At 35.2% G+C, this 23,486-nt stretch overlaps 1 protein-coding gene across 1 annotated transcript; it reads right to left on the reverse strand.

The window, feature by feature from the left end:
• Positions 1-1,252: 1,252 nt before the first annotated feature.
• On the reverse strand, positions 1,253-1,963 carry LOC141714188 (uncharacterized). Its single transcript, XM_074517720.1, has one exon. The coding sequence runs from the start codon at positions 1,961-1,963 to the stop codon at positions 1,253-1,255; it is 711 nt and encodes a 236-aa protein (XP_074373821.1).
• Between the last annotated feature and the right edge of the window lie 21,523 nt (positions 1,964-23,486).

The following is a 23,486-nucleotide window of genomic DNA, read 5'->3' on the forward strand; positions in this document are numbered from 1 at the left end:
ACATAGGGTTTACACTATAAGTGTTATCATTATCCAGAATAATATTTATTGTAACCCTGGCAGCTCTCGTGATATTTTGTTCATCACTGAGAGAGGACAGTTCCACATTGTAACAGAGTTTAATAAAGTTTGTTTTCTGTTACTTGTGTTCTTTGAATTCGATTTGATTATGCTATACACTGTATTCAACCCCCCTTCTACAGTGTGTGTGACCCAACAGTAAATTCCCCTGCATTTTCCAATCTTATTTTCTTTATATTATGATCAGGGAATTGTGCTCTTAACCGAATTATTTGAGCAAGGAGTCGTGCAAAAGCAACATTACGAGTGGACAATAAACTAACATGGGACCATCGTGTTGATGCATCAATGAGTACCATAAAGTACTGAAATGGCCCACTAGATGGGGTAATTGGTCCACATATATCTCCTTGTATTCGCTCCAAGAATTTTGGGCATTCAATTAAAACTTTCACATGAGATGGTCTAGTTATCAATTTTCCTTGAAAACAAGCAATACAAGGGACATCTTTATATAAAGGAACAATTTTGTTCTTGAGAGGATGTCCATTTGAGTTTTCTATAATTCTTCACATCATTGTTGAACCCGGATGGCCTAAACGATCATGCCACATCATAAAATTAGTTGGGTCCTCTAATTTTTTGTTCACCACCATATATGATTCAACTGAATTTATGAAGATGTAGTACAATCCAGATTTATATGAGGGGAGCTTTTCAATTAGCTGCTTCACCCCTGAGACAACTGATGTGATATATAAAAATTCTTCATTATTTGCATTTGTTGTCTCTATGTGATATCCATTTTTACGTATATCTTTGAAACTCAAAAGATTTCTTTTTGATTTGATGGAAAATATTGCATCATCAATAGTAAGTCGTGTTCCATTAGGTAACACTATATTTGCTCTTCCAGAGCCATCAATAAGATCTGATGCACCAGATATGGTGTTCATATTAGCTTTAGCTAACTTTAGATGCGAAAAATATTTTTGATTTTTTAGGATTGTGTGTGTTGTTGCACTGTCTGCTAAGCAAAGTGATTCCTCATCTTTTATGACGTATGATGAGAGGCTGCTGGCCATGTTCTTCACAAAAATAAAGCAAAATTAGAAAATAAAAGATCTCATAACATTCCATTGATTTAAAATTAAGCAACAGATCAAACAAAAAGTTTATAGTTCATCCGTAAATACATAAACACTTAATAAAATAAAACAAGGCCTTTTATTTATTTGGCATCATCACCGGCAAATTTGGCCACCTCCATATTGCCATCTCCAAAGAAATCAGACACTTCCATGTAAGTAGAGTTGAGTGGATCAATTTGATTATCTCCACCAAGGTAAGTTTCAAGCTGGGAAAGACCCAGAGGATCATGTTGCTCAGTAAAATTAGTCTCAACACCTTTTAAAGAAGCTTGGTAGAGATCAACAAGGTGTTTGGAGGTATGACATGTTTTACTCCAGTGCCCTTTCATTCCACAACGATGACAAATGCTTTCAACCCTTTGACCCATCATATTTCCCTTAGGCTTTTCCTCATTCTTTGTCCACTTCTGGTGGTGAGGCTTCCTTTTAAAATTTGAGAAGTTCCGATATTTATGACCTCGACCATGCCCAAAACCACGTCCACGGGCATGTCCACGGCCTCGTCCAAATCCATGTCCTCGTCCAAAATCATTATTAGTAACAACATTCACTTCAGGGAATGGTGTGGAACCAGTTGGACGAGCTTGATGATTTTTCATCAAAAGTTCATTATTTTGCTCAACAAGAAGCAGGACAGAAGTAAGTTCAGAATATTTCGTGAACTCCCGTTCACGATATTGCTGCTGCAGGAGCATATTGTTGGCATGAAAAGTGGAATAAGTCTTTTCCAACATATCTTTATCGGTTACATTTTCACCGCATAATTTCAGTTGAGAAGTGATTTTGAACATTGCTGAATTGTACTCGCTTACACTGTTAGATATATTTGATAATGTCATGGCTAATATGTTTTATGTTTAGATTTCAGATCTTATTTGAACAGAACAAATCAGTACTTAACTGATCAGTACTTATACTGGAAGTCAGAACTTAAGGGATATCAGTACTTATGTTATCAGGAGATAGATATCAGAACTTAAGTGCTGAAGGACGATCAGATAAGGACAGTAGCTGATTAAAGTTAAGAAGATCAAGATAAACATAAGAAGAGATATGCATGAAGAAGGAATTCCGTGAAGAATGGAATACTTGGAATAGAAGATATCTGATTGATATATTTTAGGAAGCAGAATTATATTCCATATCAATTAGCGATTATCTTGTAACTGTGTAGTATATAAACACAGACATAGGGTTTACACTATAAGTGTTATCATTATCGAGAATATTATTTATTATAACCCTAGCAGCTCTCGTGATATTTTGTTCATCACTGAGAGATAACAGTTCCAGATTGTAACAGAGTTTATTGTTTAAATAAAGTTTGTTTTCTGTTACATAAGTTCTTGAAGTTTGATTTGATTGTAATAAACACTGTATTCACCCCCTCTACAGTGAAAGTGTGACCTAACAAGTGGTATCAGAGCTATCTGTTAACACACATACAGTTAAAGATCCAAACACAATCATGTCTGACACAGAAACTCCAACTAAGCCTACCAAAACTGAGGAATCATCAAAGACATCAACTCAGAGTCGATATGAGACTATCAGAGTTCCCATATTGAGACCATCTGAATATCCCATATGGAAGGTAAGGATGACCATGTTTCTGGAAGCAACATATCCAGAATACCTTGATAGAATCAAGGAAGGGCCTCACAAACCTACCAAGCTCGCTGTTGTAGTTGCAGGTGAAGCAGCAATGACCGTACCAAAGGAAAAGAATGATTACACTGCTGAAGATATAGCATCTATTGCTAAGGATGCAAAGGTACGTCACTTATTGCATAGTGCCATTGATAATGTAATGTCAAACAGGGTAATCAACTGCAAGACTGCTAAGGAGATATGGGATGCACTGGAGACAAGGTGTCAAGGAACTGAAACAGTTAAGAAGAACATGAAGACAATACTCACTCAAGAGTATGAACACTTTGACTCTAGGACTAATGAGTCATTGACTGATGTATATGATAGATTTGTCAAACTCTTGAATGACTTGTCATTAGTAAATAAGGAGTATGATCTTGAAGATACAAACCTCAAATTCCTGTTAGCTCTTCCTGAATGTTGGGATTTGAAGGCAACAACAATAAGAGACAACTACAATCTTGATGAAACAACTCTTGATGAAATCTATGGAATGCTCAAGACTCATGAACTTGAGATGGAACAAAGAAGCAAGAGGAAAGGAGGAAAGTCAAGGACAGTTGCTCTCAAGGTTGAAGAGGAATCCCCCAAACCACCTTCCTCAAAGAAAGATAAGGGTAAAGCTCTTATCATAAAATCTGATACTGAGTCATCAAGTTCTGAGAGTGATGATGACTCAGATTCTGAAAGCTTGCCTGAAACTGATGCTGATGAGGAGATGATGAAGCTGTGTGCTCTTATGGTGAAAGGAATCACAAAGATTGCATACAGGAAGTTCAGGAAGGGAAAGAAGTTTTCCAGGAAAGGCATAAGTTCTGATAAGAAGAATTTCAGAAGATCTGAAGGAAGAGGAGGAAAGTCTGACAGAGGAGATTACGCTAATGTTAAATGTTATAATTGTGGTGAGAAAGGCCACATATCTCCTGATTGCAAGAAGACCAAGAATGACAAAGGCAAAGCTCTTGTCACAAAGCAGAAAAGCTGGACAGACACCTCAGACTCTGAAAGTGAGGAGAACTATGCATTGATGGCAAATGCTGATAAATCAAGTTCTGAGAGCAGTTCTGAAGCTGCTGAAACAAAGGTACCTCAGACTACTTATGCTTTTCATACTGATGATATTAATGAGTTGAGAAGATATCTTAAAACCATGTTTGTTAGTTATAGAGATCAAACTTTAACATGTGAAAGATTAACTTCTGAAAATCTTGCTTTTAGGAAAAGAAATGATTTCTTAGAAAAAGAGTTAGTCATGTTTCATCAAACTCAGCAGGATAGAGATGATGCTTTTTATGTTAGGGATGAAGTGCTAAAAATGAATGAATCTCTAAAAACTGAGTTAGAAAAGGAGAGAGAGATTATCAGAACTTGGACTAACTCTGGCAAAACAACTCAAAATTTGCTAAGCAGTGGAAACTGGAAAAAGGGCTTAGGCTATGGAGAAAATAAAAAAGGAACTGTAGAAATTAAGCCTGTTGATAAGCAAAAGCCGAAGTTAAAACCTGTTAAGTTTGTAACTGAAAAATCCGAAAATGAGAAATCAGAAGTTAAAAAGGAATTAGCTTCTGACAAACTAAAACAGGAAAAGACAGCTGAAGTTAACATAGGCTTAATGACAAAGAAGCAGCTTAAGCATAAGCTGAAAGATGTTAAGAATGCAAACAAGGTAAAATCACCTAGGAAAAACAGGAATGAAAAGGAAGGTGTGAATAAAAACAATAACTATAAATCTGTTCCTGATGCTCCTAGGAAAGCATGTCATAACTGTGGAAGTTCTAACCATCTGGCTTCTTTTTGCAGGAAGAATAAGAATATTAACTCCTTATCTACAAAGTCAGGAGTTAAGAGTCAGTCTGTTAGATACAAACCAAAAAATCCTTGTTTTCATTGTGGTAGTTTATGGCATTCCATTTATACTTGTAAGGAATATCATAGTTTGTACTATGATTATTATCAAATAAAACCTTCTTTAAAGAAAGTTTCTGTTGTTCCTTCTAGTATAAGTTCTGATAAGAAAACTGTTAACATAAAATCTGATGTTAAATCCGCTGCAAATGTTAACAAACCTAAAAAGGCCAAAGGATCCAAGCAAGTCTGGGTCCTTAAAACTAATAATTAGTGGTCTTTTTGATTGCAGGGCAACAGGAAAAATATTTTAGTTCTGGACAGTGGATGTTCAGGACATATGACTGGAAATAAGGCCCTGCTATCAGACTTTGTGGAGAAAGCTGGCCCAAGTGTTTCTTATGGAGATGGCAACATTGGAAAAACTTTGGGATATGGCAATATCAATCTTGGGAATGTCATTATTAAAGATGTAGCTCTGGTCTCAGGACTTAAACACAACTTACTGAGTATAAGTCAAATCTGTGACAGAGGTTATCATGTTGATTTCTTTGCAGAACATTGTGAAATAGTTAGTAAATCTAAAGGAAAAATTGTTCTGGAAGGGATTCAGGCGTGGTAACATTTATGAAGCTAAGCTTTCAACAAGTTCTGATGGTTCTGCAATCTGTTTAGTGAGTAGAGCCTCAACTGAAGAAAGCTGGAATTGGCACAAGAAACTCTCTCATTTAAACTTCAACAAGATAAATGAACTGATCAAGAAAGATCTTGTGAGAGGACTGCCAAAATCAGTGTTTGTTCCTGATGGTCTTTGTGACTCATGTCAGAAGGCTAAACAAAGAAAATCTTCGTTCAAGAGCAAGACTGAATCATCAATTCTTGAGCCTTATTATCTACTTCATGTTGATCTATTTGGTCCAGTGAATGTCATGTCTATTGCAAAGAAGAAATATGCGTTGGTCATAGTAGATGAGTTCACCAGATACACATGGGTGTATTTCTTGCACACAAAAAGTGAAACTGCATCTATCCTGATTGATCATGTCAAACATCTGGATAAATTGATCAAAGATTCTGTGAAAATTTTGAGGAGTGATAATGGCACTGAATTCAAGAATTTGATAATGGAAGAGTTCTGCAAAAATCATGGAATAAAGCAGGAATTTTCTGCTCCTGGAACTCCACAGCAAAATGGAGTTGTTGAAAGGAAGAATAGAACTCTAATTGAAGCTGCACGAACAATGCTTGAAGAAGCAAAGCTTCCAACCTATTTCTGGGCTGAAGCTGTGCAGACTGCTTGTTTTACTCAAAATGCAACACTCATTAACAAGCATGGAAAAACACCATATGAGATGGTGAAGAACAAAAAGCCAAATCTCAAATACTTTCATGTATTTGGATGTAAGTGTTTTGTTCTCAAGACTCATCCTGAACAGCTATCCAAGTTTGATCTAAAAGCTGATGAGGGAATCTTTGTAGGATATCCACTTTCTACAAAAGCCTTCAGAGTCTATAATTTGAGAACAAAAGTGGTCATGGAATCTATCAATGTCTCTTTTGATGACAAGAAGATCACTGGACTTGAAGATTGCATTGATCATGATAAGCTGAGATTTGAAAATGAAGATTCATATTCTGATACCTCAAGTCCTGACAGTCTAAGTCCTGATACTGTAAATTCTGATGGATTAAACTCTGATGTTATTGAAACTGTGGTGACTACGTCAAAGGAAGATGCACCAATGCAGGGGGAGCATACTCAAGATATTATCACATCTCAAGAAGCATCAGAACATACATCTGGCTCTTCAAATTCTGATTCGTCAAGTTCTGATAAGCCAAGTACTGACAGTGCTGAAAATCTAAATACTGAAGGATCCAACTCAGAGAGCATAGTTTCAGGGGGAGCATCAGAAAATGAAACCGAAGACAGCATGAATCATGGGGGAGCATCCAGTTCTAGAGAAAATCTTCCATCTGCAAGGAAGTGGACAAAATCACACACACCTGATTTAATAATTGGAAATCCTGAGGCAGGTGTCAGAACTAGAACAGGTACTTCGAATGAATGTCTTTACAATTCTTTTCTCTCTCAGTCTGAGCCAAAGAAAGTGGAAGAAGCTCTTCAAGATGCTGATTGGGTGCAAGCAATGCAGGAAGAGTTGAATGAATTTGAAAGAAACAAAGTCTGGACCTTAGTGCCAAGACCCAAGAATAGATCGGTTGTTGGTACAAAGTGGGTATTCAGAAACAAAACTGACAGTGATGGCATAATTGTAAGGAACAAGGCAAGGCTGGTTGCAAAAGGATATTCTCAACAGGAGGGAATTGACTATGATGAAACATTTGCTCCAGTTGCTAGGTTAGAAGCCATAAGGATATTCATGGCTTATGCTGCTCACAAAAAGTTTACTGTCTTTCAAATGGATGTGAAAAGTGCTTTTCTCAATGGAGAATTGGAAGAGGAAGTATATGTTGAACAACCTCCAGGCTTTGTAGATTCCAAACATCCAGATTATGTCTACAGGCTTGATAAAGCACTTTATGGACTTAAGCAAGCTCCTAGAGCATGGTATGAGACTTTAGCTCAGTTTCTTCTGGAAAGTGGATTCAACAGAGGAACTATTGACAAAACATTGTTCTATCTCAACCATGGCAAGGACTTACTTTTGATCCAGATTTATGTTGATGATATTATTTTTGGGTCTCCAAATGACAAACTTTGCAAAAAGTTTGCCAACCTAATGCAGTCAAGATATCAGATGAGTATGATGGGAGAACTTAGTTATTTTCTGGGCCTTCAAGTCAAGCAGAGTGAAGAAGGAACTTTTATTTGTCAATCTAAGTACACCAGAAACTTGCTGAAAAAATTTGGAATGCAAGACTGTTCAAGTGCATCCACTCCCATGACCACTGCAACAAAACTGGATAAGGATACTGGTAATTCAGTAGATATTACTGATTACAGAGGTATGATTGGCTCACTTCTCTATCTAACTGCTAGTAGACCAGATATCATGTTTGCTACCTGTCTTTGTGCAAGATTTCAAGCAGATCCAAGAGAACCTCACTTAACAGCTGTAAAAAGAATCTTTAAGTATCTTAAAGGAACAGCTGATCTAGGATTATGGTATCCTAGAGAATCAGATTTTAAATTAATAGGTTACTCAGATGCAGATTTTGCAGGTTGCAAAATTGACAGGAAAAGCACAAGTGGTAGCTGCCAATTTCTTGGAGGCAGGTTGGTTTCTTGGTATAGCAAGAAACAAAAGTCAATTTCCACATCAACTGCAGAAGCAGAGTATATTGCTGCAGGAAGCTGCTGTGCACAGATTCTCTGGATGAAGAATCAGTTACTAGATTATGGGTTAACGTATTTCAAAATCCCTATTTACTGTGATAATCAAAGTGCTATTGCTATGACAGGTAATCCAGTTCAACACTCTATGACAAAGCACATCAGCATCAGGTACCATTTCATCAGGGAACATGTGGATGAAGGTACAGTGGAATTGCATTTTGTTCCCACAGATCAACAAGTAGCAGATATCTTCACAAAACCACTGTGTGAAGCTACCTTTTCAAAATTGGTAAATGAACTTGGAATGATTTCAGGTTCTTTCTCTAAATCTACTTAAACTTGTTCTATGTTATCAGACTTTATGATCAGTATTTACAGAATTAATCTCTTTGTATATTCTGTGCATTAATTGATAAATGTCTTTAAGTACTGACTGTTGTCTGATATATGTTTCTAAACTCTGATAAGTGATATGTCTGTTTCAGTAACTATTCAATCCTATGAGGATAACTGTGCTAGATACTGACCTACTAGTCTTCAATAAACAAATGATCCCATGAAAGAAGTAATTATTTCTGTGGAAATCTTATGACACAAGCAAATTCTGATAACTGAGCTTAGTTAAGTTTACTTTGTATATCTTATTACTAAGTCACAAATTAGAATAATGCTACTCATCTGTTTAAGTTCTGATTCTAGTAAAACTGCTAAATGTACTAAGTGCTGATAAACCTCACTTATCAAAAGAAGAAGAACAATAATCAAAGAATAATATCAGGTACTCCTTTGAGATCTAGAGTAAAAATGTGAAAGGGACGACCCAAGTGCATTGCTGGTATTAAGTAAATATGCATTAGAAAAGCAAAATATTTTCTTGGTGACTTTTCACACTCTATGATTACTGGAGAAATACTCTGATAATAGCATAAATTCTGATAAACAGTCGTGACTCACTTACACTGAGAAGCCTCTGTAAAATAGAATTTCAAAAGATGCATAAAATTAGCACAAAAACAGTAGAGGTGAACTCATGCATGAACTCATTTATCAGTAGGTTTCAGGATAATGGCAGCTCTTTAGCAAAATTTTAATTATGACTTATTTCTAAGATGTACTGAAGTAGATCAGACTTTACTCTTTGTCTGTTATTTAGCTTAATGCACACACACATCACTCCATATGAATGATGAAATTTCTGTGGTGGTCTATGTTATTTTAGATCAACAGTCATTGTGTCACTTTTGCACAAATTCTGAGTACAAGTTCTAGTTACATGTTCTGATGATTAAGTTCTGACATTCATAACTAAGAACTTGTATGAGTATTTACTAAGATAGATATTCCTTGTTCGAGTTAAGACATTATGTTCTGATGACTGTTAAGTTCTGGTATAGGTCTAAGTTCTGATTTTTCAGTCTAACCCTTTACTTGACTTATCTGTGAGTAAAATTTGGTAACAGTCTCAGATTAATTTCGAAATGTTGAAGTGGAAGATTAATAGTCTATGGTTAAAACATAATGGCACTCGTCCTTGAACAGTTCACTCTTGTTACATGTGCACATTCCTTTTCCAATGACTGTTATTCTTTTTCAAGGTCTAGGGAGACGAGGTAGAATTAATTCTACCTGTCTGCATTCAATATCTTTGTGTCTCTTGGCATTCTCTTGCCTATATATGCAACCACTTCACATCAGTCTTTCCATCACATTCTTCTCACACACTTATCCTCCTTCTTCTGTCAAAAACACAATGGTTCGATACAACATGTTTTTGAACACACAAACCTTCACAATGGAGCTCAGTTGTGCCGAGTGGCAGCAGGAGTGGCATATAACAGCCATTCCTGAGGAGATCTGGGACTCTGTCCCACAGGAGGTGCTGGCTCACCTTCTATTCTTCGAGATGGATTACCATCGCCATCTGGAGCGCCTGGAGGAGGAAAGGCGGGAAGCTATCCGTCAGCAAGAGCGAATCATTCGACTCGCTATCTTGTTTGTCGAAGATAGGAAGAGGAGGATGACTTAATCTCGTCTTCTTCCTGTTCTTCCTCATCCTCAGCTTTGTCAGGCTTCTTAGCTAAGACTAAAGCTGTTGACGTTAGGATTAGAAGCTTAGGGAAAATCTTGTATTGATGTAATTTCTATTTCATATATGTATTGACTTGATATATTAATGAAAACTGTTTTTACTTCAAGATTTTGTCTCTGAGTTATTTTATCTGTGTTGTTAAATCCTGCTTGATATTCTGATGACCATTTAAATTTTGTCTTTATTTAAGTTCTGATTCTTTGTCAGCACTTATTCATCGAAATTATCTCGGTCATTTTTAACATGATTCATTTTCAGAATATTAATGTTGCAGTGAAAAACAATTCAATCAGTGCTAACGGTTTCAATTTTGAATTAAACCTGTGTATCTTGATAACTGAAATGGTTTTTCCTTGAATCAAGGCAACTGGATAAGTAATCATTCCTGTTTTCTCGAGCCCAGTAACTATCCGTTATTACTGCATGTCTGACAGGTGTCCAACGGTAACATTTTTCTTCGAGTATAAGAACAACAGAGAGAAGATTTCTTTAATCTTTTACTTTCTTTATACTTTATCTCTCTTCTTACTTTTACTCTCTTTCTCATTCTTTCTCACGTTGGTTTTTCATACAGACATTATCTCACACACCTAACAGGCATACTTGAATTTCAATATTTTTTCACATGGCACCAAAGGATTTAATCATTGATGGAGCAAAGTTTGTTCCAAACAACTATGCTGCAATTCTTGATCATGCTGAAGCTCCATCTGAATTGCATTTTGTGCAAGATCTTCTTGCACATAGTGAGGTTGGGTACGCCTTAACTCAGCCTGAATTATTTTCAAGTCAACAAGTTCTGCGGTTCTGGAGGACTGGAGTTTATGATGATGGTGGTAAATGAGGAACTCCCAGTATTATCTTCCAAGTGGGTGATTCTTCCTATATAGTCACTCCTGGTACAGTACGAAGAGCATTACATCTTCCAGAAAATTGTACCTTCTCTATACCAGAGGAATCAGACCTTCGGGGGTTAATGACTGATTTGGGATATGAAAAGAGTCTGACGAAACTTGGACAGTTGAAACGGGCTAATATCAGAAGAGAATGGAGTTTCTTCTTCGATTGCATCACCAAGGCTTTTGGCAACAAGTGTTCAAATTTTGATGCCATCCCAATTCTGAGTCAGCACATCGGGTATGCTATTATCCATCAAACTCATTTTGATTTTGCAACTGGAATAATTGGTTTTATTGGGGATAGGATGACAGAGGATCGAGATGTTGTTTATTTTGCTAGATTCTGTCAACTTATTTATACGTATTGTACTGCTGAACCCCAGTTAGTCAGCACTCAAACCCCACCTTTTAAGGTTGCAAAAAGGTACTTTAACGACCTGATCAATGCTGACACAAAGAAATCAATGGTGAGACAATTACAGATTCCTCAGTCTGTGAAACAGATTCTGGTAAATGCTGATCCTGCTACTTACAAATCTGTTTACTCAAATGTTCAACCAACTCACCATAACCAAAATCCATCAACCTCAGTCCCTACCTCTCATTCTACTCAACCTACCCTCAGAACTTATCTCAAATCCTATCTCTCCACTTCACAGACTGCTCAACCTTCTTCTTCAGCACCTACTGTGAAGCCTACATCCTCTAAGCCAAAGAGAACAAAGACTGTTCCTCAAACATCTCAGAAGAAGAGGAGGATTACTTTGAGAGATGAATCAGATTCTGAGGATCAGATTCCCTCTTCAGAACCTATGATTTATGAAGCTGAGAAGGCAACTTCTCAGAAGGATTCTGCAATTGAGGGTTCTAGGCTTCTCAAGAGGCTTAGACGTATGACGGTTCCTGCAACTCCCAAGGAATCCAAATCAACAAGGAAGTACAAGAAACAGAGGGCACAGAGGCCAGTTTCAGATGATGAGGAGGAAGCAGCTAAGGAAGGGGATCAGGAATCTCTGATCTCACAAGACAAGGAATTTGCTCCAGTCACTTCTTCTCCATCAACTCCATCTCAGGAACCTGTATCTGACAAGGCTAATTCACCTTCTATATCTCTTGTTGATCCAGGCACAAGTGCTGAAATTGATATTCAGAACTTGGTTGTGCCTGAAATACTTTTCTTAGAAGCTTCAACAGCAAATAATCCTTCCACAACACCTGTTACTGATGCTGTTCAAACTCCTGAGTTATCACTAACACCTTCTCTGCATCAAGATGATGATCAGATTTTAGGTGAGCATCAGGATATGGCTGTTGATCAGAACTTAGTATCAGATCAGCAATTAGAGGATGTTGAAGCCTCCATTGCTACTCATACAGTTGTCTTATCAGAAGATACTGATTCTTTAAGTTCTGATGCTGCAAATGTTGGAGATACTGGTGAAGCTGCTACAACTGTAGATGCTGATGAAGCAGGTCCTTCAGGACATACTCCTCCACTGACTCTTCCTAAGTCTGAACTGCTAAAGGAGTTTGTTATCAGGGATGCACCAGTACCTTGGAGTGAAACTCCTGCAGGTCAGGAGTGGACTAAGGAATGGAACTCAGTTTCATGTGTTCCAAATGCTTTACATCTTGCTGAGCACTTGACTAAAGCTGATGAAATGTTACATTCTGATGATTTTAAAATCCAGCTTAGAGTCACTGCATTGAGTACTAAACATCTACAAGGTCTTCATTCCAACACTCATGCAGAGCTACACAAGATTCAGGAGAACTTTATTAAACAGGAACAAGTTTGGAAACTTGATAAGAAAAAGTTCTTCCAACCTACCATTGACAGGGTTGCTTATATTGAGAAAACTCAAGAGAAGCAACAAGCTCAGATTAATCAAATTCTGACAAATCAAGCTTCTCAGCAATCGCAACTTACTGAAATCCAGACCTCAGTGGAACTACTTATCTCTCTTTTATTACCTGCTCATGCCAAAAAGGGGGAGAAGGTAATTAAGTCCAAATGCAAAACCAACAAGTCACTGCAAGGAAAGGATGATGGAAAAGATGACCAAGGAAACTCTGGAATGGGTAGTGGTCATAGTCAAGGTAGAAGGTTTACATCAAGACAAGCTAGTCACAGAACAAGTTCTGATATTGGGAAAAGAATAAGTTCTGCTGCTGGTAAAAGGATAAGTTCTGATGAACTTCTAGATCTTGATGAGGAAATGTCAAGACAGTTATTTCTTCAAGAAAATCCAGGGATGGACTTGGAAAGTTTAAAGGAAGAAGAAGCCAGACTTAAATCAGAGAAAGTCACATCTAAATCTGAAGCTTCTGGTAAAAAGTTACTTCCAAAACCTAAAGGCATTGTGATCAAAGAAAGGATACATACTGAAAAAACTTTGGCTAGATCACAACCACAGATAGATCCAAGATCCAAGGGTAAAGAAAAGGTTGGTGAACCTATCAAGCCTTATGTACCTCCTGAGGAAGAAGAAATTACTGATGGAAAAGATAATCTTGCTCTGACTTCAAGAAAAGTTCTTAAAACAACCTCTGACATGGCTCAAGTTGTTCAGAGTCAAGAAATTGTAAGTTCTGATATTCAGAAGAAGCAAGTAACCTCTGACAGTGCTCAAGTTAACTTGATATCAGAAAATAAATCTAAAACACTCCTACCAGGATTCACTAAAGCAAAACAGACTCAATCTTTGAAGACTACTTCAAGTGGTTTTGAAGCAAGAGTAGTTACTGGAAAGGAAACTAGAGATAAAACTGGATTGGGAAGTGTTGATGAAAGAAGAGTACACAACACTACCGATGATCCAACTTCCTTGAGTGAACCAGGTATTGGAGCAACTCCTGAGAGATTGAATCAACTAGAATCTGTACAGATGGTTTACCATACCTTCTTGAAAGAATACATCATGTTGTATTTCATGACAGATGGTAGGGTTTATCATATAAGACAAAATGCCATTCCATTGAAGTATTTTGAAGAATTGGGGCATGTATTATTCTTACTTCAAGTGGATGACAGAATAACAGAGACTGCTGCAAACTACTTAAAGGAACAGATTCAGAGACAGAAAAGACTTTATTCTGTTAAGTCTGACAGCAGATATGTTCCAAAGTACAGAAATCACAATGGTGATATTGTTGATATGAAGCCTAATACTGCACAGATCAGAACATATCTTGGTATTAAGGGGCTTGAATTCAATCTAGAGTCTAATAAAGCTTATGTCATAAGACTAGATCGGGAGTTGAGAAAAGCAAAGATTAATGATCTCAGAGCTGCAATATTTCAAACTGGTGAAGATACTGCAGAGCTTAAAGATGTCAAACGGAGAATGATTGATGAACTCAGATATGCTGAGAAATGTTTGTTGAAGAATTATCTCAGAACAACTCCTGACATCAGAGAGATCAGAAAATGATGAAGCCAAGTCGAAGATCTACAACTGCTTAAATTCTGATATTTATACAGATTGAAGTTTTTATCAAAAGTTGAATTGGTAAAAACTTTAAGGACTGTAAGTTGTAGTTATCTTGTCTATTTCTCATGCATTTGTACTTAATGTTTTTGACATCATCAAATATCTGTTAAACTTGTATATTTTGTTAATTTACAAGTTGGGGGAGATTGTTAGATATATTTGATAATGTCATGGCTAATATGTTTTATGTTTAGATTTCAGATCTTATTTGAACAGAACAAATCAGTACTTAACTGATCAGTACTTATACTGGAAGTCAGAACTTAAGGGATATCAGTACTTATGTTATCAGGAGATAGATATCAGAACTTAAGTGCTGAAGGACGATCAGATAAGGACAGTAGCTGATTAAAGTTAAGAAGATCAAGATAAACATAAGAAGAGATATGCATGAAGAAGGAATTCCGTGAAGAATGGAATACTTGGAATAGAAGATATTTGATTGATATATGTTAGGAAGCAGAATTATATTCCATATCAATTAGCGATTATCTTGTAACTGTGTAGTATATAAACACAGACATAGGGTTTACACTATAAGTGTTATCATTATCGAGAATATTATTTATTATAACCCTAGCAGCTCTCGTGATATTTTGTTCATCACTGAGAGATAACAGTTCCAGATTGTAACAGAGTTTATTGTTTAAATAAAGTTTGTTTTCTGTTACATAAGTTCTTGAAGTTTGATTTGATTGTAATAAACACTGTATTCACCCCCTCTACAGTGAAAGTGTGACCTAACATACACTTTTATAATCTTGCAAGCGCAAGTGTAGCCAATCATAGTGAGCCTTAGGGAGTATCACAGTTTTTTTGATGATCATATCTCTCTTTTAGATCATACCAAAGGTTTAACGGATCCTTAACAGTCAAGTATTCAATTTTCAAGCCTTCATGAAGGTGATGTCGAAGGAATATCATGGCTTTTTCCTTTTCTTGCTCAGTTTTCATATTTCCTTCCTTTATTGTGTCTCCAAGACCCATAGCATTAAGGTGGATTTCAGCATCAAGAATCCACGTTAAATAATTATTGTCGGTGATATCAAGTGCGTTGAATTCAAGTTTCGTGAGATTTGATATTTTTCTTTCTACAAAAATATAATTAAATTAAATTCATGAAAGCAAACAAGTATAAAAGAATACACATTCATACACGAGCCATTGCTGTTAAGAAGTAAGCATATATTCACAAAATAACAAAAATTTGACAACCAAATGCGTGTATAAGTTTAAAAATAGGCATATCAATTGAATTTAAATAAAATCTTTCACATGGCAAAAGCTACGTACAAGGTATATTATGCAGGAAAAGATCAAAATAAGAGAATAACAATTTTAATAAACCTCAGTTTAATATTTAAAAATACACCAGAATTTATATGGATGGTATAAAAGGATCAAACATGTCACTAAAATATATTACCAAGTAAACATAATGTACATACTAAAAATATGTTATACACTTGGTTCAGAAAAATACGGGAAAAGTATGTGCACATTAATCTATTACAAATACATATTTTTTTTAATCACAAATATTTAAAACAATTATATTTAAAAGAAAAATCATATAAAACAATAGCAAATTATAACAAAGATGATAAGAACACTAATAAATAAGTGGAATAAAACATTTTATACAGAACATATAATAAAATTATATATTCACCTTAATTATCATAACACGGTTAGAAAATTATAGGAAATAATAAGACTACAAAAACTGCAGGAACCATAATCGTTGAGTGCATAGTACAAACATAAGAGTGAATGAGTTACCAAACCTAAATCCAGCTCCACCAACTAAAGAAAAAGGCAGTAGGTTCTGGTAGTCAAAAGCAAAAGGAAGACCCCAAAACATATATACAGAAAAATAAATGAACAAGTTTAAAAGCTACACCACCACATGTCACTTGTGATTCACAAGCCAAGAAAACCATGGCGCACATGTCATGTATTTGTATGCTAAGGACAAGTAATTACACATGCATTACAGAAAACAAGTGAGCCGTCATATAAAGAACATAAAACTTATGGTGTAGGATGCCTACCCAGTACCAGCATGTGTGCTCAGAACATTTAGTATTAGCATGAACTTCATGTTACAAGAAGTAAGGAGATAAAGTACCTTAAAAGATCGACTCCCGACCACCAGAAAAACAGAAACGCTAAATATAAGAACGTCGTGCTGATAACGTGTTATATTTATATAATAGATATACTAGAAACTAGAGAGAAACTTTTGAGAGGATAATCTTCATCTTATTCATGTATGAAAACAATATACAAACAAGCATTTATATAGGCCATCTAATCATAGGTTACAAAATAATGAAAAGCCAAAGGTTTGGAAGATCTAAAGCTTGGAAAGGCAAAAGGTTGTGAACTTGAAAAGTTGTGCTAAGCAAAAGTCATTCACAAATAGGTTGTACATAACACTTAGTGACTAGTTTCACATTTAATCCCATAATTTACATAGATTTAGCATGGTACTTGTACCATGGGCCAGAGTACACCCGGTGCAGGACCACTCCGACCTATTATCCAAAAGTGTTCGAAAAAATTCTTGAGTAAAATTATGTTTTGCTCAATTATTTTTAAATTATATAACATAATTAACATAATTTTGTTTAATTTTTTTAAAAAAGGATTGTAGAGCTCGTATACATAAAACTAGTCGATTAAGCCTATTTTATGAACAATCTTGCAATAAAATTCTAAACTCTTTACAAATATATTTATGTTTTCATTAACATCCATATTAAAAGTATAATTATAAATAAAATTTTAACATAAATAGTAAATTTAAAATTTTTCTAGCCCATCCTCTAATTGGGTAACTTTCTTCCTAATAAGAAGTCTCTAATTGAACATGTTTCTCTCCGATTAGCAACCTTTTCTTTTTATGTGTGTCATATTTTATAATTTTTAGGTCGACAATTCGTTACGTGTTACACCCGGAGATGTATCAAGTATATAACGAGTGAGGTCTATAGCCCTCACTCAATTTTCAAAAAACGTTACTAAAAAAGTTATTTTATTATAATATTTAATCCTAATTATAAGATAAAATTATGTTTGGCCTTATTAAAATTTAAATTCTTCTTATAAGAATAAATTTCTTTGTTATATCATAACTCATTTGTTGTAAATATTTGCAAATTGGGGTAAATTTACCTTCAAATTTATTAAAATTATACATTTTTATCATTTAATAGATACAAGTTTGTGATAAATATATTTTTTATTATTTTTATTAATTATCCCCTACCGAGTATTAATTTTGGATCGGCCCCTGATTAGACCTATTATAGTTCTCACATTATCAACACTAAAAATTCTATCAAACATCTAATTATTTTAACGTAAATATAATTTTATTTATACATATTCATTCAATTTAATTTGCACCATATTATTTATGATTTTTTTAGATAAGCATCAATAATACAGATAGGAGGCCAATTTATATATATATATATATAAAAGAAGATATCGGATGTATGACGTGGATCCTTCTTGGACTCTTATTCTAATTTCTCTATTTTTCTAAAATTTCACCCCTATTGTATCACGGGATTGGAAAGGGCATAGCCAACTCTTTGCATTCCTTGATTAAGTTAATGGGAATTTGAAAGGTCTGAACATTTACACGATTTTCAGTAAATGGAAACTCATCAATGAACGCACTTCGTCTATATATTGCCTTTCACTTTATGGCACAAACTATGATTGATAACATGGACATATCTCGAGGGTAAGTTTCCAATAACCATACTTTCTTATATTTCTTGGAAGTAATTTACTATGTAACAATACTATTATTCTGAAATTGTGCTTTGTTGGTTGAGTTAATCTATTTAATCCATTATATCTAGGAATTTGGTTTCTTAAAGTTAATATTTGATCGGGTGTTTGTTTTTTCTTAAATCTTCATCCATTTTATTTGGTTACATGATCAATGTCATGCTTTTGACTTTCTTAGGCATTTTATTTTGTTGAGTGGATGAATGTTGTTATTCCGGGTCTAATATAGCTAAAAAAAGCACAGCCTGCGGGTGAAGAAACATCATCATGGGCATATATACGCTTGCGATTCTTTGACACGAGTAAATAGAAAATTTATTGAAAAGTCTATGTCGCAATTTCGTGAGGGCAACAAGGTTATCAAAAAGTCCATGTTGCAAGTTTCCTGAGAGATTCAGAGGAGGTTTTTAAAAAGATGCCCATTGAGACAGGGTCTGTTTTTTGGTGAGTTTTACTTACTTCCATGTTAAGTGACATGGTTACACAGATGTCTAAGATATTCAAATTAAGGTCCATTAGCTAGATGCTTCAAAAAATTTTGGACGATGGCTTGCAAGGATGTACCATGACTTGCTAGGATTGTCATACATAAGTGATGATGTCAAAGATTACTGAAGATAACAATATCATTAGTATCCCTGATCAAGGTATGAAGCAAAGCTAAATGGACATCTGATCTAGGGAGAATAATGAACTGTTACTTTTCATAATCTGTTAAGCTTGGGGTTAGTCTTTTTAACAGGCATGAATGTGTGTTAAGCAATCTTCTCACCAATTGGGAGAGATTGTTGTGCAAGATATACCTGTACTCTAACAAGACTAAGACATTTTGTCAACCCTAAATAAGTTATATTGTGATCTTAATCTGTATTTTGTACTTGTAACATTTAAAGTCTGTAAAAATGTCAAAGGAGCAGGCTGGAGCCTTTTTCTATAAACAGTATCAAGCCTAAGAATGCTATCTGGAAGAAGATCAAGAAGATCATGCCTCAAAAGAATTATAAAGAAGCTCGGAGTTGAATAAAGCTGTTTTAGGAAAAATACTCTAAGTCAAGATCTCTACAAGTCACAGATTTAATGTTATAGAGAAGTCATTTGAGAACTCCCGAATGGCTTATAGAGAAGTCAGGAAATCTATTAGAGAACTCAGAGAGATATCCACAAGTCAAGAAGACATGAAGGTTGGAGATATCGACAAGTGTAACGTCCGGGAAATATTATGTAATTATTTTCATCAATAAATAATTATTATGTGATTTTTATGTGAATTTCGGTGAATTATTTGATGATGGATAATCATATTTGGATGTTTATTTCTGATAAAACTTAGATATTTTAATTTTTAATTATCCAGGATAAAATGTAGATAGTCTTGGTATTTTTCTGGTAATTTTTGGACCATTATATGATTTTATATAGATTTATGGAATTAATAATGATTATTTTTACGTAATCATAAAATTACTTTTTAGAATCAGAAATCGTCCCACTTCAACCATTTTTGCGTTTTTACAACCCGAAACTCTTCCGAAAACTCCTTTTCTAACCAAATCTGATAATTCTGAACACTTTTCGTATTTTGACTTTTTCGATCCGGGGTACGGTTGGATCCGTACGAGTCCCGGCGTGAAAATTTCGATACGCTAGTCATTTTATAGGTCGATAAAAATTCGTATTCTCAAAAGGCGAGATATTATTATCTCATTTTCATATAAAGTGTTTTATAAGAGGCTCTGTTTTGATAATTATCCAAATAGGGTATTAGAATTATATCGTTATATCGTTATTTAGCGGCTAAGTAACCTATTTTCGGATCTGATATGTAAATGTAATTATCGAATTATCAAACCAGTAAAATATGTGATGAGACTGTTAGCTGTGTGTTACCTTATTGTTAATTTTGGGTAATTGTTGGATATTAACCTTATTTGTATAATTAATTATTGAACTGTATGGCATTATTTTGTTCTTAAAATGATTTTATTGAATATTTATTCTTATGAATGCTAAAATTGTTTCTAAAATTATTTTTGTTGCTTTATAATTTTATTTATTATTTTTAGGAGTTTATAAAATTTAGAAATCAACATTTTATTGATTATTTATCTTTAAATGATTTTATGATTTTGTTTAATTGTAAAATTAGTATTTAATTCCAGAATTCTTCAAAAATTATGAAATCCATATTTTATTAAGTTTGGAATATTTCGAAAATTTTAAAATTATTCCGGTAATTTTCTGGCTATTATTTAACCGCACGTCTGTTCGTTAAATTGTGAAATGTGGGTCCGATGCGTGTTCCAAAAATGCTTCAAAAATTATGGGAGTTTTATATTAATAGTTTTAAACTATTTCAAGAATTTTAAGGCTATTCTCTTCAATTGTCAGATTATTTTTACCCGTAAGTGCTTCGTTAAAGTATTAAATTACGGTGACAGATTTAGTTAATAAACGAGGGAAAACATATAAATATTACAGTCCTTATCAATTCAACCCTTTAATCTCTTTCTTCTCTCTCTCCTGCTCACCCTTCTCCCTCATCGATCTCTCTCTCTCTCTAATTTTTTTTCAATCTTTATCAATTTCTTTTATCTCCCTCAATCTCTCCTTCCTCGGCTGTTTTCTTTTCTTCATCTGGAATTTACTCGCCTGATTCCATTTAACCCCCACCGCCGGCCTCCTTTTTCCGGCAAGGTTGTATTTCTATATATATGTTGCGTGTATATATGTGTGTGTGTTTACTGATTATGTGGATGTGTGTGCTGATGGCGTGCGTGTGTGTTGATTTTGCGTGTGTGGCTCCGTCTGGTCGCCGTGGCTATTGGCGCCTCCTCGGGTTTCCGGTGAGGCATGGCGGTGCTATGGTGCCGCACGTATATGCGTGTTTCCTGTGTATTGCTCTGTTGCCTTCTGTTTTGCTGCGACTGGTATAAGTGTGTTCGATTAATTTGAATACTCTTTTTAGTGTCTGAGCCGTGATTGCGAACTATTGGTGAATTATTCGATGATGATTATATTACTTAATTTGAATAAATTTTTGATGATCAGTCAGAAATTTATTTTAATTATTCGAGGATTAATCGGTGAAAATTCGCGATGGAAATTCGATTATACGGGCACCCGCGAATTTTTACCGCCGTCGGCGATGAGGCGCGGCTAGCCGACGGTGGACGGTAATGATTTTTATCTGAGTTCTACGAATAAAAACATAAAAATACGAATAAGAATAATTACTAACTGAATTGTGTCGGCAATTGGGATTGTGAATCGTGGTTGGTTGGTTGTTGTTGTGATTGGGTTGTTGATTGTGATTGACGTCGGATTGATTCGACAGGTAGGCCGATAAACAAAGGAGACGCTGCCCGATTTTCGGGAAATAAATTCCGAAAATACGGGGACGTAACCTATAATTATCGAAGACATCGAATAACCATATATAATTATATTATATGAACTTAATTGCGGTTGAGACAAGATGATTTATAAATAATCGATTACCCTGTTTTTCAAAATGACGAGTATACGTATTTTCCGAAAATAAACACCGAACCGAGTTTTGAAGATGTGAACCATAATTGCTATGTATATTTCAATAATACCTATAAATACAGGACGAGATATGAAACCGTATGGGGAGAAGTGATAGCGAATTGATGTTAAGCTTAAGCGATTATCTGAATTAGGATATTTCAATCCTGTAGGTCCTAGACGGAAAACCTGAGTATCGACACCAGACTAGGAATGATCTAGTGATTAGACTTCGAGATCAACGAAGTTCCAATCGAAGGGCCTGAGTGTTGGGATCGTATCCAAAAATGGGATAGTAGTTTGACGATAAAGTCGAACGTTCAAATCGAATCGAAGTCAACTAGTAATGGCGATTAAAGCTTATCGAGGCAAGTATTCCTTACTTTTCTCGTAAAATACTGCAAATACTTCATTCCTATTCTAAGTTCAGAATAGTTAACTGTTTTATATTTTGCTGCAATTTACTCTTAATTATGCAAGTTCCTTTCATTATTGTTCCTATGTTATCGATTGTTCTCTTGAGCAAATACCCATTCTTTCGGGCTATTTGCGAATCCTGATTTGGGATGTTTTGAGATCAAAATGATTTGACATCAAAATACTCTACGGGCTGGACAGTTACTATGAGGACCAGTGATGAGCTGGATCCTATGGGTCGGGGATGGACCGGACCCTTGGGCCATAGTGCCTGGGTACCTATATGTTGGTGGGTCTATGCAGTTGGGTATAGATCCACATTGTATCCTGACTGATCAGCAGGGTATAGTGCATATGTTGGTTCTAGTGTCTAGTCTAATTTATTGTTGATCGCCATTAACGGAGTTCTCTCTCGAAAGTTTATGATTCCAAAACCGGACAAAACCCTGAATTTGGAGAAGAATCTGGGGATCGCTTGTCACTTTTGAATTTATAATTAAAGGCTGGTGACATCCAATGTTTATTCGCTCAACTCACTCAAATAAATAGAATTGTTTAAAATTGTTTAAAGCTTTTGTTCGGAAATTTTCCTTCGATATTAATATTTGAAACTCAAATTATATACTTGCTGGGCATTTTTGGCTCACTCTTGCTTTGTAATTCTCATTTCTTCCAGAAGCAGATAATGATAAAAGTGAATAGCTTTTGATAGACAGCAGAAGTTAGAGAGATCTCCGTTGCGAGAGGACAAAGATGTTAGAAAAATGAGACAGGAACATTAGTATAAAGGTATTTACACTTGTATGGTAGTTGTTGTGAATTGTAGAAGGTTAGATTCTTGTTTCATACCATAACCTGTAAACGATCCGGATTATTAGGGGTTAATTGAATATTATTTTATTTTAAGTAAAGATTGTTTCGTGATAACAAATCTTGACCCCGGATTTGGGTTGTTACAACAAGTCATTTCTTCACTAGAGAACTCAGAGTTATCGACAAGTCTACATTCATTAGAGAACTCTGAGTTATCGATAAGTCAAGTTCCACTAGAGAACTAAGAGATATTGATAAGTCAAAATGCACTAGAGAACCCTGATATATCGACAACTTAAATTTAACTAGAAAACTCTGAGATATAGACAAGTCAAGAAGCTACTAGAGAACTAAGAGTTATCGATAAGTCAAAGTGAAGATGTGAAGACTAGAGATCTCGACAAGCTAAAATTCTCGTATAGAGAACTGAAGACCTCTACAAGCTAAACTAAATATAGAGTACTA

Source organism: Apium graveolens, chromosome 3 (assembly GCF_009905375.1).
Source record: "Apium graveolens cultivar Ventura chromosome 3, ASM990537v1, whole genome shotgun sequence".
Lineage (NCBI taxonomy): Eukaryota > Viridiplantae > Streptophyta > Magnoliopsida > Apiales > Apiaceae > Apium > Apium graveolens.